General features: G+C 41.4%; 1 protein-coding gene across 1 annotated transcript; it reads right to left on the bottom strand.

Moving 5' to 3' along the window:
- Positions 1-7,612: 7,612 nt before the first annotated feature.
- Positions 7,613-15,526, bottom strand: ANAPC7 (anaphase promoting complex subunit 7). The gene is made up of 11 exons (XM_084297585.1): positions 15,278-15,526; positions 14,771-14,957; positions 14,323-14,442; positions 13,076-13,187; positions 12,685-12,838; positions 12,437-12,579; positions 11,952-12,069; positions 11,302-11,498; positions 10,605-10,829; positions 10,062-10,212; positions 7,613-9,203 (listed from the first exon to the last, which is right to left on the bottom strand). Exons 1-11 carry the CDS (start codon positions 15,376-15,378, stop codon positions 9,014-9,016), a joined length of 1,698 nt encoding a protein of 565 aa, XP_084153711.1. The 5' UTR covers positions 15,379-15,526; the 3' UTR covers positions 7,613-9,013.
- Between the last annotated feature and the right edge of the window lie 122 nt (positions 15,527-15,648).

Below are 15,648 nucleotides of genomic sequence, written 5' to 3'. Positions count from 1 at the left end.
GCTGTCATTCGATGCCCAAACCAAAGATGCACAATCAATACCAAAGGGAACCAATCTAACTGCAGTCATGGCCTCAGGTTCTGCTATCAGCCACGGACACCTCAGAAGCAGTTAACTGCAGCCCAGAGCTTAGGCTCTGCAAAGCCCGTGGGACGCTGCACAGAAAGCTCTAAGCTAAGTGGGGCAGCATCGAGAGCGGCGACCAGGGGCTGAGGTGGAAAATGTAGGTCAGCTCTACTGCTACTGAAGAAACCCTGCAAGATCAGTAGTCACCAAGCTCAGAGTGCTCAGAAGCCTTCTGACATGGGTTTAGCAGGCTCAGCTGTCTGCCTAACAAGGTCAAGGCCCCTGCTGTGTGTTTAAATAGAGAGAGAGGGACCTGAATTCATATGGTAAGAGTTATCTTCATCAGCCTCCTGGAGCAGCTTGAAGGGAATGCGCAAAATCATGAGAGCACCCAGAAACTTCCCTTTTAATTAGATCTTTTGGAGGCAGTACGAACTCCCACTTGCACATAATCCTAGGAATAACACAGGATTTTGCTGACATCACCAGCTTTAAGAGAAGTAAAACTCTCTACTCTTGCTCTTCAGCAATGGCCAGCCTCCAAGAGCTGCTTGGCGTGTCCAGCTCAGTGTTTCTCTGAGACTGAGCTGCCATAATCAACTGAAATAGACTTCAGAAACAACAACAAAATCCCCAGACCTGATAAGCCTGGGCTGCTATAAACCCATGCTATTTTTGCAGGTGGCAGAGTCAATTTTTCCTACCGAGGCAGGCAAAGAACACTGCTTTACTATTGGGGTGAGATAACATCAGAGGCTAACAATCAAGCTGCAACCAGCTCATGCATCCAGAACCAAGTCACACAGCTCCAGCGCATTGTGATTGCAAAACAGCGACGCTTTGGTCTCGCGCCTGTTCCTGCCCTGCCCTGCATTCAGTGAGGCACGACACCCCAGACAGAATTTGTAACTTAAAAGTCAGTTTCTCTTATCATCGCCCTCCTGCAGGACTCGAGCACTAGCAGAGACCTTCAGTCGAGGTTTGAGACCAACCTTCACCAAGCAAAAGAGGGGCACAAAAGAAAAAGCTCCCACCACCCCTGAGCTCACCCCAATGTGCGTCCTTTCCGCTCCTGGAAGAACAAACTCGCTGTTTCTCAGGACATCCACCACGAGGCTTTGTACTTTTGCTGAACTGCTAACACGAGAATCCACCCCCCCGTGCTCACAAACAACCGGCAGGTGCTGGAAATCTCAGCCTCTGCCAGGCAGCACTGACTGGGTGCGGACTGCTTGCCAAAACCGTGCTGCTCTTCAACACAGCTCCCAGGCGTTTCATGGACCAAAAAGAAAACCAGAAGGAAATGGCTGCAGCATTGACTCAGTCTCCAGCCCATCAGACGATGCCTGCAAACCACAGCTGGCCTCTCAGAAAACAAGGCCAAGCTCCCAAAGCACCCCGAGCCTGCTTTAACAAGTTCTCTGCCTTGCGGAATTACGGAATCTCCCAGAGCGACACTGCAGACATTTCCACCAACATCCCAGCGTTGTGTCAATCAGATTCCGCAATAAAACAGCAAAAAGCTGCACGTAACGTGCCAAAACTAGCCCAAAGAATGACTGTGTACACTGCGCAGCACTAGATCTGTATCAGCGCATGGAACAAACAGAGGAAGGCGAGTGCTGCTGGTGGCTGCCCACAGCAGTGGGGAACGAGATGTTCCCTTAGTTTGGGTTGAGGGGCAGAGATAATAAAAGTGCTGAAGTAAAATTCAAGCACCTAAAGTCCTGGAAAATTCCTTTCTCCAGTTGACGCTGACCCCGGAGCACACAGACTCCCTGGGACACTTCTCTTTTCTTCCTGGAACTGCTCTGACACCTTACGCTGCCTTTCTGCGTGCGCTCGGAGCTGCACTGGTAAGACCAGTTCAGCATTTAGCTCTTCCTATGCTAATCAGGTTCCACACGCTCATTAGGCAGTCCTCAGCCCATGCGAAGCACGAGGGCTTTTTTTCTGACAGATGTACGCTGAAAGACTTAACACCATCCGGCCTTTCACAAAATGGAGTTGCTGTTGCCCTGCTTTTACAGTATAATGGGATTAAGAGCTCGCCTCCTCCCCTCACCAGCTGCCATTTGTCTTTGAAGTCCTCATCAGGACACTTCCATCTCAGTGAAAGCCCCACTGGCAACGTCCCACAGAACCACTCAATTCCTCTCGCTAGCATCCTAGTGAAAATGCAGCCATCACGGGGCTGGCACTAGGGCTAATCCAGGGTTAGAAATAGGACACACGCTTTTCCCTTCCCTCAGGGCAGGGGAGATGAAGAGCAGCCTCACCCGCAGCAGGCAACATTTCCCTTCAGGCCATGCCCAGGAGCTTTGGGAGTTTCCTTCCCAAGGCCAAGAGCCCAGCAGCAAGTGAGGTTAGCCCCTGTGTGTGTCTCGACACCCATGTAAGGCCAGATGGTGCACGTTCTTCTTTCTGCCATGTAAAACCTCTGGATTGATGGCACGGATGGCAGATCACAGCACAAAGGGAGATCAAACCAACCTGCTTCCTATTTGCTCTTTTCAGACAATAGAGGCAGCAAGAACAAAGCTGAAATCAAAGCACAGCACGGGAAGAATTCAGCCCCTTTTGCAAAAACTCAGGTATTTCCAGGGATGGAGTGTTACTGGGTGGAAGGTCCTTAAAACTTCTTAGAGCCCAACATTTTGGTAAGGGAAGTGAACATTCAACAGAATCCTGCAGCCTTATCTAATTGTCTGAGCTGCTGCGTGACATCCTCTGCAGAACAGTGGTTAGCTGGAGCCACCTTCCTGCCTGCCTATTAAAAGCTGTCCTAGCGAGCTGAGGAAACATTAAAGTCCACCTCCATACACAGCTTCTCCTCTTGCAACAATCAGCAGCAGCACCAGAATCCAGCAGTTATCCAGGTCAGCTTGAATTTACACTAACATAGGAAGGACTATTTTTCAGAATAATGCCTGATGTTCCCCTCATTAAACAGATATTTCAGCAGATGAGACAACTGAACTTACAGAAGGCACGAACTGCATGACCTGGGCCAGTTTGGAAGTCGCCTGCATTCCAGATCACTCAGGTCCACCAGACTGACAGCCCGCTCAGTCCACGCAAACGTTGCCTCCTTCTTGCTTTCACTGTGGACCTAAGGAGGAAAACCAAAACCTGAGGTTAGGCTTTCTGCCAATTTGGTCTGCCTGCAGCATCACTGGCTACCAGCCCATCAAATATTCCAAGGCAAAAAAGCTCCTCAGTCACTGACTGCAGATACTTGCCGGCTTCCCAGCAGACAGGCTTTGCAAACATTTATTCCAAGAACCATATGGACTGCAGCTTACCCAGACCAACCAGGGTAAAGAAGATTCATATCTGCATGCTGCTGTTCTTGCTCTACTGATGTCATCATGCTGAAGTTTCCTGGAAAACCGCTCAGTATCCAACAAGATGAAGCCAAGTTACCAGCTTCAGCTCTTCAAACCATACTACACATCGAGGGAGAACACAATATATTAGATAATAAACATTAGGCAAAAAGCAGAACAACAGAAATCTGATAAATATTTCGGGGAAAGAGCTGGCATCTTAGTGACCTTTACAGCAATGCACAAGCAGTGTGCTGTCTCTCCAGCCAACACAGGAATGGAGTCTTTTGTGCCGCCAGATTGACCCAAGCTCTTGGATCAGATGCCAGCGTACAGATCTCACCTCTGCCAACTGCTAAACCCTCCCAGCCCAGGGAGCCCAACCGGGAGATGTTCCAAGCCACCAAAACCCCTCGTTAGCTGAGCATCGTGTGCTGCTGCCTGCCCATCAGGCGACTTTGATGTAATTGGATTTTCTGTTCTCTGTAAATATTTTAGAAATTGTCAAGTCCAAGTCTCAGGATGTGGGCTTTTTTCCCCTCTTTTTCCTCTAGACAAGCATTCTGAGGCTCACTGTGCTCTAAAACAGACAGCTGACAGCTAAAAAGAAGCAAGTTGAAGTGATCAAAGGTAAAATTTCAGAATGCGAGGTCACTGTTTCCTGCCAGGCCACGCACTGGTTAAACATAATGTAGCCAGGACACAAGCAGGACAGCCAGTTCAGCAGATGTCATCTATTGTCCTTTAAGAAACGGTACTGCCTGTGAAGGGACAGATGTACAAAACCCAATCCTTTTTAAAACCTGTCTGTCAGGAATTATACTGCTGTTGGTAGATCCCCAAACCATCTGCATGCATCAACGTTTTGATAAGCAGACAGAGAAAGAAGGAAGAGGAAACTGATCTCCAAACTTACGAAGCCCTTTGCCTCTCCCGGGAGCTGGTTGGGAGCAGGGAAGCTGTTTGAAATGGAGGCTTTTACAATGTAAACATCTGTCAGTGACCCGCCATGGTGAAAGCTTCCCCTGCACATTCCATATAGAGTATTAAACAGCCATTAGCATTAATGTTAGCTAAGTATGCGCAAGGCTCGAGACGGCAAGTGAAAACATAGATCATTCCTTCTGTTTTGCTGTCATCAACAGCAATCGATGTGGACTAGCCAAATAGTCTTGCTTAATACAAAGATATTGGACATTGTTACAGTGAAATCCCCCACATGAACAGTTTATTTTTCACCGAGCTGTGTGTGCACCAGAATACACCCTTCTTTTTCTGCACCCAAACACCCAGCTCTGTGTACTCTCTGCCTCCTCCTGACCAGCTTCCAAATGACATCTTAACCAGTCTGCCAGTTCTGAAAACAAGCAGAACTGCAGGAGCAGCAGCAGCTGCCCAGTTCTCTCCCTTTCCACACCACCACACCATTATTCTTCCTATCTTGTCATCCTTCCCTCCAAGATCTGGTCACTGGACCGTCACAAACCTGTTAATTATCAGCAGGGCCTTAGGCAAAGCTCCTACACAGCAATTCAACAGCAACACAGTTCCCAGCCCCCTCCTCCTCAATATCCTTGAACCAAGCAGCCTTTTGTGGGGCCACAAAGCAAGCAGATAAAAAGTAAAATTTAAAAAAAAAAAACAAAAACCAAAAAAACAGGATGGGAGAGGAGTGTGAATATTTCTGAGGGAATTTCAGGAATCTTGTTACAGGATTACTTTTCAAACCACTACCCAGGCAAAACGGGCAGTACAGGAACACGACTGGTAAGGGAGTAATTCCTTAAGCTCACACTGAATCCTTTCTATGAAGAAACTACTGCAAAAGTGACTGCAGTGTAATTGCTTTTTACTGGGTACTACATAAAGTTGTACCAATGTACTAAATTTAATCCCACCTAAGGCCACTAAATTTAAAACCCCTGGAGTCTGCATTAATTTAGATTATTTATTTATTTATTTATTTATATTTGGCTACAATATACCTGTGTAACTTGAAACCACAACAGTACAACGTAGCCTTTGAGATTTCCTTACAGCTGAGGTCTGAATGAAGAAATAGGGTTTGCTGGATAAAAAATATTCCTTGCCTCTATCTTCGACAGATCAGTTTCCACATCACTGAGCTTCTGAAAAGTAAGGATAGAAGAAAAGAATCACTACAAAAATAAAACAAAACAAAAAAAACAGGCCTAATAAGACAGTTATTGAAGAAAAAAAATCCCTAGTTAATCAAAAATCTCTCCATAATCAGCAGTAACAGAAAAGGAAAAAGCACCTCAATTAGAGAAAAACATTTATATTGGCCAGCAGTCCTCAGTTCTTTTCATTATCTCTGCTTCACAGTTCTTAGATTCTCAAGATCTGGAAATCAGAATTCTAAATACTGCCAGTATTTTAGTTGTTATTAGCACATCATAGAAAGCACTGGCAAGTCGCTTGCTACAGAACATATATTATTTAGATAATTCCTAGCCACATCATTGATGCATGATACTTTTTGATTCCAGTAAATTAAGCCTTTTACCTCATTCCCAAGTCTATGTAAAGGCTTTAGATTTGAAGAAATCCCATCCCCTTATATCACTTCTGTATGTTGCCTATCATAAAGCAGGCAGGAATTAAGAACCTGTTAATGACATCTGTGATTTAAACGTCAAACAGCTGTCAGGATTTCAAGCAATCACTCTGTCCTTACCCAACCCAGAGACTAGCACTGGCAGATGTGTCAGTGCTGTAAAATACAACTGGATGGCAACAGCTTCTTGCCTCCCCTAAGAATTGCTTCACTTCTGGGAGCTTACATCACAGATTTGACACAGCCTGAACTTCAGGTTTTGGCTTTGTGATTTTTACTTCTAGCGTGCAGAGTACATGATTAATGGACAGAATGAGATCAACTACATAGAATTAGCTAATTGTTGCAGTCTCTAAACTAGAATACCAGTAACTAAATTTGAGTACAAGATTTCTGCAAAACCCGAGATCGCATTCTAAAAGTAGAGCACTAATGAAGGCTCATTAATAGGCAAGAAAAACCCCTTTAGAATTCTCAAGCTAGTGCTAAGTACATCTATCTACATAATCTCAAATGCTTTGGCACATATGACATTTTAAAGTTCCTTATTCTCTACAATTAGAGACTACAAAAATAGTACAATTACTAGCAAAGACTACAAACAAGTGATATAATCCTAAGACACCAGGTCCTTGCAGAAGCATTATTTACAGGTATCTTTTCACTGGAATTTTCACCTTCAATAAGGAGTAAAATTCTCAGAAAAATAAATCAGCAAGGATTTCATTCCATTTTGACAGCTATCTTAAGGTGTTCTTTGGTGTACCTAGACACTGTTTGCTTCACAGCATGCTCATTTATCTTGTAGTTTCACCTCTATCCTACAAGAGGTTATCAGGTTATCTACAAAAACACTACAGAATGATTTAGTAAAACTGTGGTTCTCAGCCTTCCTGTTCTATGCAAATGTTGTTTCACAAAAATGTGTAAGAGTAGTGGTTTCCACCTGTGATTAATGACTTATTTCAAGGAATCATTACAACAAAAAGGCCAAGCAGCTCACAAAATCTACATCATGTACCTCATATGCTTCTTTCATCAAAAATTAAATTTGCCTGTTCTTCAGTTTAATAACATTAAAAACTATATTCTTTCATCTACAATGGATGTTTGAAATAACAAAGCTAATGAACCTTCCTACTTTTCAGACATGGAATACGATTTGATGAAACCTTGAGTGTGAAGAAAACACAAGGGACGTGAAAAAAGAAAAAATGCTTTGAATTTGCTTGTACATGTATACTTTTTCCATCAGACAGCAATAGTATAAACACTTAGGTTCTTCATTAAAGAAAAAAAAGGGTTTCAGGCCTCTCATACACCAGAATGCAATTAACTAAGTGTTCACTAACTGAAACACAGCCATTTGGTGAATTTATTTAATTAAGGAGCAGTCACAGTTTATGCCAATTCAATCACCAAGATAGCAGCGTTCTGTTCTTTTCTGTTCTTCCCATATATTCTTCAATTAAGCATAACTCAGCTTGATATTTTGGAAAGTCTAAAGCCCCTAGAATTCCAGAGAGAACACATACCCAGACGTTTGTTGTTTTTTTTTTTAATGGATAAACTATTAGACTCCCTTTATGTGACATAAAAAAGCATTTTCAAAATAGACTACGATAGGAGTAACTGCCTAGTCTCTTTGTTGTGCATTTTTCTAATTCATGTAGTGCATATTACAGAGGAAAAGAAATTTTACCCTTATCTGCATTGTACTTCTACGATTAGGGGGAAGCTTGTTTTCCATCTCATGTATTTGTAGCAAACAGGCATTTTTCCTCCAGCTGATACTCAGAACTACTTTTTAGTCTTGTAATAAAGTCTGTCTGCTCCAGCATGGCTGTGGTAACAGAATAAATACAAAAGGAATTAAATTGTCAAGATAAAAAGATGTTTTCGTAAGACTACGGAAATCAGAGCTATAAGAAAAGTAAGAGCACAAAGTAATTCCTCCTCCCACACACCAAGCCCACAGAATTGAGTTTCTGGATTACACGACAAAGCTCACCCTGGAAAAGATGATGCTGAGGAGAGAAAGTTGAGAATCTGTAATCAAAGCAATGTAACTTGGCTTCAAAAGGTGATGGAAAACACAAGAATTCAAACATTATCTCCCAAGAACAGGAAGTATCTAAACATGGCAAAAGCAAGACAATACATACTTGTATAATTTAAACATTTTTACAGTAATGCATGTGGAAAGGGATGAATTCTTTTTATATCATTTTAATTGTCATTGCTGTATGCTGAATGTGAAGTGCTTTGAGTCACTGATGAAAAACCATTTAGTAACATTCTGAAATAAAACTAAAGAGCATTTAAAAATAAATGTTAATGTACAGACTTTATGTGATTACAGAGTTCAGTAAGGATTGGGCAAACTGCCGCAATTCTCCACCATTGGTACAATTCCGTACACACAGAAATCGGTCAACTACAAAAATGTCCTCTAAGACAAAGCCGAGTGGCGTATCAAACGTCTCCTTTACAGCACACAGAAGATAAAAAGACATGCCTTATAAAAAGACAAATTAATTCAACAAAGACAGCAAGAGAAAAGTGCTGCTTTCAGCCACACCAAAGCAACTCCTCCAGACTTCAACAGGAGTGTGAGCCCAAAAGGTAGCATACAAACAAGGGAACATACAAACCTTTTTCACAAAGGAATACAAACCGCTGTATTTACAAATCAATCAAGCACACTTAGCCCTGAACACAATTTAGACAGTTCTCATCATAACCAATAGGCTTATTATGCACTTTAGATTCTATAATGCTTCTAGTTTTAGCAGGGATTTTTTGAAATTAAAAGTTGCAAATAACCTTCAGTACAGTTAATCCCTTATACTTAATAAATAAGAAGCATTAAGAATCTTCATGGCATTGAGATGCATAGAACTATAAATGGTTTCAGAGTCTATAAAAAAAAAAAAAAAAAGTCTTCTGTTACTGCAAAAAAAATAGCTGAAGTTCTTCAAAGAAGAATGGCCCCGGTGGTATGTTCATGTGCCAAAACACGCCTCAGTAAGAGAGGCCATCACTGCATGCCAAACCACTGTTCTTGATCTGCCCACTGGGCTGCTTCACTGTCACTGCCTTCCAAGTCCCCCTCTTCTCCACTTCCCTCCATATCGTCCACATCTTCTTCCTGGGTTGCATCTGTTGGGCTTTCCTCTTTTTCCATTTTCTGCATTCCTTCTAGTGACTTCTGATCATTTGGATCCAAACTGAGGGAAAAGAAAGGAAAAGAAAGCATTGACTTAAAACTTAGTATTTTTTTTGTATTTTTAATGCTATCATAAAAAAAAAAATTCATCTTGTTTTGTGCACTTTCTGTTTAGCACCACCAAGAATTTCAAATTAGTAGATGCAGCTTCACCTCAGGCTGACAATAACACCAAGTATTACATCTCTATACAAAACCATTTTGAGCCTCACGAATGCACTTCTCTAAACATCACACTCTTTAAGGAAACTTAGTCAACTCCTTCAGACAACACTAATTATAAGAACGTGGAAGTAATAAAAATTTAAATGACTATGACTAAACGCATCATTTACAAGACAAAAATAGCTGATCCATTTACGCAACATGAGTTTATTGTGGATGTAATGTGCTAGATTTAAGGTAAGTTTAACTTTTTGAAATCGAAATATGTAACATTTAACATAACTTTATAAGATAACATTTAGGTTCTTTATTGAATCACCTATTTAAATTTACATAATAGCTCATGCTCATAGAGCACCTCCGATTCTAAAGGAACAGATCCTAAAGTTGCCAATTTAATAATAAATACAAAAATCCACGCCTTAATCTTTTCATCAGTAAAGGAGCTGTATGCCTGGTGACATGTTTACCATTAATACCATCCCTAAATTTTGCACTTCTCAGTTCAAAGCCTTATGAGCAACTAATTCATTATCAGGTCATGTTGTGTTACGTTTCTGTTTTAAAGGAGAATGAGGTAGAGCTACCTCTGATGCATGCCCTAACCAATTAGTGACTCAATGCTCAACTTTTTACTTGGAGTTGATTATGGATTCTTGTAAAATACGCTGCAACCTTGGAGTGTCTGGGTTACCTTAGGGCAATACTGTACTGGTCCATCGCTTCCTGGTATTCGTTGACAGCTACAAGAAAGTCTCCAAGTATTCGATGCAGAACACAGTCACTCTGATTAGCCAGCGCGTTCCTCAGCAAAGCAATTCCATCTTCATACTTTTGTTCTCTACCTGTTTATTTGCAAAACTACAGTTTTAATTAATAGTTTAGACGGATCTATAAAAGTCAGAGTGTGCAGTAAAAGCCATCACAACATGAAACTATTTCTTCCCTCAGAAGTGACAGCATGAAGGATAGTAGTAATATACTTTCTGTAAGCAGTAACTGCTACACTCATGACTACATATACTTTGAAATCAAAACATTTTGCCTGCAATTGTTTTAAGTGCTGCAATGTCAGTTGTGAGATGCAATTAATTCTTGTTCTTTTCCCTTCAGAATAGAACTGACAACCCCCTGGGCTGCAGCATCACCATCACATTCCTCGCATTGATGAGGCTGCATAATAATATAAAACATAATTAATGTTGTAAGTAAGTTGACGTGGAAAAAGTGAACTTACTAAGAAGTTCTGCTTTCTTTACCACAGCTTTAATGTAATCAGGTCTTTGTGTCAGTGCTTTGTCCAATAACGTTTTTGCTTTTTCCTGTGTGACTGGGTCTTCAAGACAGACTGTTGCTAACAAAGTGAGGGTCTGCGCATTTGCTCCCAGAGTTTTATACACATTATTTGCCATAACCATAGCTTCTCGGATACTGTTAGATGCTAGGTAACATTCGATGAGACCTGATGATGAAAAAGGAAAACATTTTAACATTACTTTTAACTCTGCAAGAAAATCCATATTCCTCTGAAAATATATCTTTATATCTTTTCTTAACTACTTGCCATATAAACTTGTTCCTATTTAGGAGACAGTATGACAAAATGAAGTTCCCAGTGCAACTAACTACACAGTTCACATCATCATCTGAAACTGATTTTCCCAAAACACCCAAGTCTCTTTATAGCCAGATTAAAGAATTTAAAAACAAACATCTTTTTTGAAAATCATTCTTATAAATACACATGTTCTCTATTATCTCTCATCTAACCACTTTTCATAGAAATGTATAGTTTTGGGGGTAATAATAATGTACTTACTAGAAAGTCAGCCTGAGAAAAAAAAAAAGAATTCCTGTCTATTTTCTTGTTTGATAACAACAATAATCATCACCACCACATCAACGCTATCTTTCAATAGCTTCACTTCACTCACCTTCATAGCAATCCAGCCTGCAAGGTGCAAGACGTATCGCTTCACGGAAGTGTATAATTGCTTCCTGTACCCGGCCCATGTTCCTAAGAGCAGCTCCTTTCAGCAACAGAGCTTGAACGCTATTACTATTAAGCTGGATAGCTTTGGCTCCTAAATATAAGGCACGGGAGTATCGTTTACTATAGAAACTATGACACCTACGGAAAGACAAGATGGATTGTAAACACATACTGCCTGCACTCATTCACTGAGGCTTACAAGAGAGAGGGGAAAAAAAGATTACAAGCAACTGTTGAGCTTCTTGGATTTCAAGTTAAAAATAACATGTTCAGGTAAAAACAAACTTCTTTTCAAAAGCTAAAAAAAAAAAAAAAAAAAAAAAAACAAGCAAAAATCAATATGAATATTAAACATTATAGCTATTTAATATATCATTACTACTGAACAGGTATAGTAACTCAAAGAGGTTTAGACTTACTGAAAACAACCAAAATAGGTATTTATTACTAGCTAGTTACCCCAAAACCAGAACACAAAGGTTAGAAAAGCACCGTCTGTACAAAAAAAGCTGAATCCACTCTATCAGCTGTAATCCACCTCATGCAGCAAATCAAGAGGGTCAGGGTAAGAAAGGAAAGAGAACATCTTACCCAGACACCACCCAAGGTTCTGCATGCTGATCAGAAATATTGAAGAGACGGCAGCCCAAGTTCTCCACATCCTCCAGCCGACCTTCCCGTGCCAATAAATAACCATATACATCCATTCCTGAAGCGAAACGTTTGAAGGTCAGTCATCAAGAAACGGAAAACTCATTCACAACAAGAAATAATAAAAGCAAACTTCTTAATTAAATTATTTTTAATATATGCTTCTTTGGCAAACCACATAAATGGCTATGCTACCTTTTAATTTTTAATGACTGGCAACACAAACACCTACTCTGACCTGTGCAAGTACCAGCAACTGGTCAGTGTACACAGTTTTGGAGTGTAAATTCTGAATTGAAAGCCAGGTAAAGCAATATTCAATATTCTACTGAATGTTTGTTTGCATGTATCTGCCACTCTAATGTTACTCACCAGATCATTACACTAAGTAAACTTTTTTTTTTTTTTTTTTAGGATTTACTCACCTTTTATTAGGTAAGGATCCAGCATTTGTGCTTGTTCAAATTTTAGAATAGAGTTTTTATTATCTCCAGCTCTGAAATACAGGTCTGCTAAGCTCCCCAGTAAATCTACATTATCCCGCAGCAATGACTTTTTCTCTAAAGAGCTTTAAGAGAAAAGAAACAGCTGTTATTTATACAATGTCATTTTAATATAATTATACATAAATATAAAATATAATTTGATTACATCATGCTCTTTCAACTCTTACCAAATGGTATTGATTGCTCTCGTGTTATCTCCAGTATGCACAAAAGCATATGCCTTGATCCACACTGAAAGCCAGTCCAAGTTAGGAATACTCTGAATTACATTCATTGTCATAGAGGCCACTTCCGCACCTTTCACCGACAGTGAGAGCAAACCTATTCAGAAAGATACAAAAATGAATTAATTAAGTCAACATAAACAACATTAAATACAAATTAACTGTCTGAAGACCAGAAACTCCATCCCCTGACAAGCACAAAGAAGCAGTTTGTCACAATGTTCTTTATAATTTCCATAACGCATTCAAATTACAGTGAATTACCTAGTCCTAAATATAATTCAAATTATAACACTTTTTACTGCTGAAGTACTTACAGTATGGAGAAACCTACCTAGTATGGCATCAAGTGCTAACGGGCACTGCCTCAGTACTTCTTTGTAGCTTGTAACGGAGGAGCGTTCTTGACCCGCTTTCTTGTACAGATTTGCCAGCATCATGTTGATCTGCAAGGAACACAAATGGCAGTAGTGTCAGGTACAAGAAAGAAGAAATCCTCACTAAGAAAAGGTCACAACTTTGCCTTCAAACATGCTCCCTCCCTCCTGTTCTGGGCAGAAGTTATAATTGCCAGCTTTTCTTCTGAGATCATTATAACATACTATATACTATAAAATTAAAATCGATTATTCTGAGTCCTAATATAAAATTTATATTCTTCTGTATTGAAATAATACATCTTGAAATCTCAGTATTTTGCACATATGATGTCAAAAAATGGGCAAACATTTACATATGATGTCAAGAAGGACCTGTATATTCTTTGCATTAACTTTCAGTGCACATCTCTGATCAGATTGAGTTGATGCCTTTATCTTTTAGCCTTTATGACATAACAGAGCCAAAAGGCACAGACTCAACATATTTAGCACCTCAGTCCACAATGGGATCTAAATATTTAGCATTATCTAAACTGTTATTAAGAAGGATGGAGTGAACTGGAAAGACGGAGCATTGGCACTCCTTTTATTTGCCAAAGTCTTCATCCTTTCAAGCATCTTGTGTTGCTCAAACTCTACAATAAGAAATGATGTGCAACTCCTTATACATTCTGGGCTCAGGAACATATTAAAACACTTGCTGAACTTTAATAATCATAGTTTAGCAAGTTCAACTGACTGCCTAGGCTACAAGTGTCTTCCCTTCAGCTCCAGCTGGTGACAGCACACCTTTCCTGTTCAGTGATATACAGCTTTTCCATGGAGGTTAGGACTCTGCCCAGCTACATCCACAAAATAAAGTACGGTACATTAAACCTGTACTTGGCTCTCACTTTTCGAGCCCCACCTCAAAACCAGAGCAAATTATTTGGGTATCTCGCACTCACTCGCTAACTTGCTGTAACTCAACAGTTTACAATCATATGAACTTTTTTCCTGGTAGAAGTGACACGTGTTTGTTGAGAGTAACCACGCTTTCCCCTATGAATACTACTCATGACTACATCCAAGAAAGAATGGACAATGGATGGATAATACAGATTTCAAGCTCTATTGTAGTCAAAGACTACACTGCTTTACTGGCCCAAGGATTAGAAATACACCGACCAAGGACTTGTGACAAACATCTGCCAGAACAAACCTTTGGGGTTCTCTGTCTGGAAGGAATCCCATCCAGAATAGCAATGGCATCTTTATCTTGCTTCAGCATTGTATAGCATTCAGCCATTTTATATTTCACTTCAATTTCAGACGGTAAACACTGAAATAAAACACAAACATTAAAGCACATTAGAGTCACATAAAAAACGTAAGTAACATCTCCTCATTAAACGTTTACAGCATGTTAGAAAAGTCTAGTGCAATAAAGTTGAAAATGCAACTGACTGTTGGTTCTCATGTCTTCAAAAAATATGAATTGCATGTATAAAAAACTCATGTTCCAAGACCATATTAAGGTTTTCATTAGAAAATAGATTTATTTGACATGATAAATCCACAGTCTAACACTACATCATTAAATCAGCAATATTAACTGAACAGAGTGGGACTGATCATTGCATGCAGCACGTTAGTCAGTTTTTAAATACCTGGCTTTGGGGGGTTGATGCAGCATTCCCAGTAGAAGGTCTTACTTTTGAAGTTTTACTTAAAGCCTTTTTCTGCTGCAAGGCCATCGTGTACTTACTGACAGCATTTCTATACTCCTTATCATGGAAAAGAGAATCCGCGTGATATACAAGGAGTTGGTATTTCTGAGATGGTGAAAACAGTTCCCTAGGAAAAAACGCAAACAGACTGAGTTCAGCTAAGAGCCAAAGGGATTCCAAAGCATGTGAAGCTTGCTTTGCCTGCCTTCAACTCCCAGCTGTTGCTGCTCCCTTGCTGCACTGGGAGGGCCCCTGGGTAACAGGTACAACCCCTCACGACGATGAACTGTGAGGATTTCAGAAGGGGATTCCGGCGTTAATTACTACCTCAAACAACTCTTTGGAGAGTTAGGGAGAGCCCTAACACTGAGCCCTCCTCCTCCTCGCCTGCTGCCCCCAGGCTCCCCGCGGGCCTCCCCCTCAGCCGCCGGCGGGAGGGCCACTCACGGGTTGTTGCCGCTCATCGTCAGGAGAAGCCCGCTGAGGAGCCGCACGTTCGAGTGGAGCCCAGCGGAGGCCATCTCCCGGACGTGCTCCACCACGCTCATGACGGCGGCGGCGGGAGGGCACGGCAAGGAGAAACGGGGCCGGGAAGGGACCGAAAAGGGACCGAAAAGAGACCGGGAGGGGACTCGGAGGGAACCGGGGCCGCCGCCGCCGCTCCAAAATGGCGCCGTCGCAGGCCCCTCACACGACGCCGCCTCCGCCGCTGCCCTGACAGGCGCTCGGCGGGGCAGCCCGCGGGCGGGGCCAAGGCCCCCCGATAGCTCCGCCCGCGCAGCGCCGCCTTCCCTCAGTCGGCTGAGGGGCGGGCGGGG

The sequence above is a fragment of the Netta rufina genome, assembly GCF_964035555.1.
Source record: "Netta rufina genome assembly, chromosome: 17".
NCBI lineage: Eukaryota > Metazoa > Chordata > Aves > Anseriformes > Anatidae > Netta > Netta rufina.
Note: the sequence above shows the minus strand (reverse complement) of the source record. Positions and strands in the feature narration are given on the sequence as shown.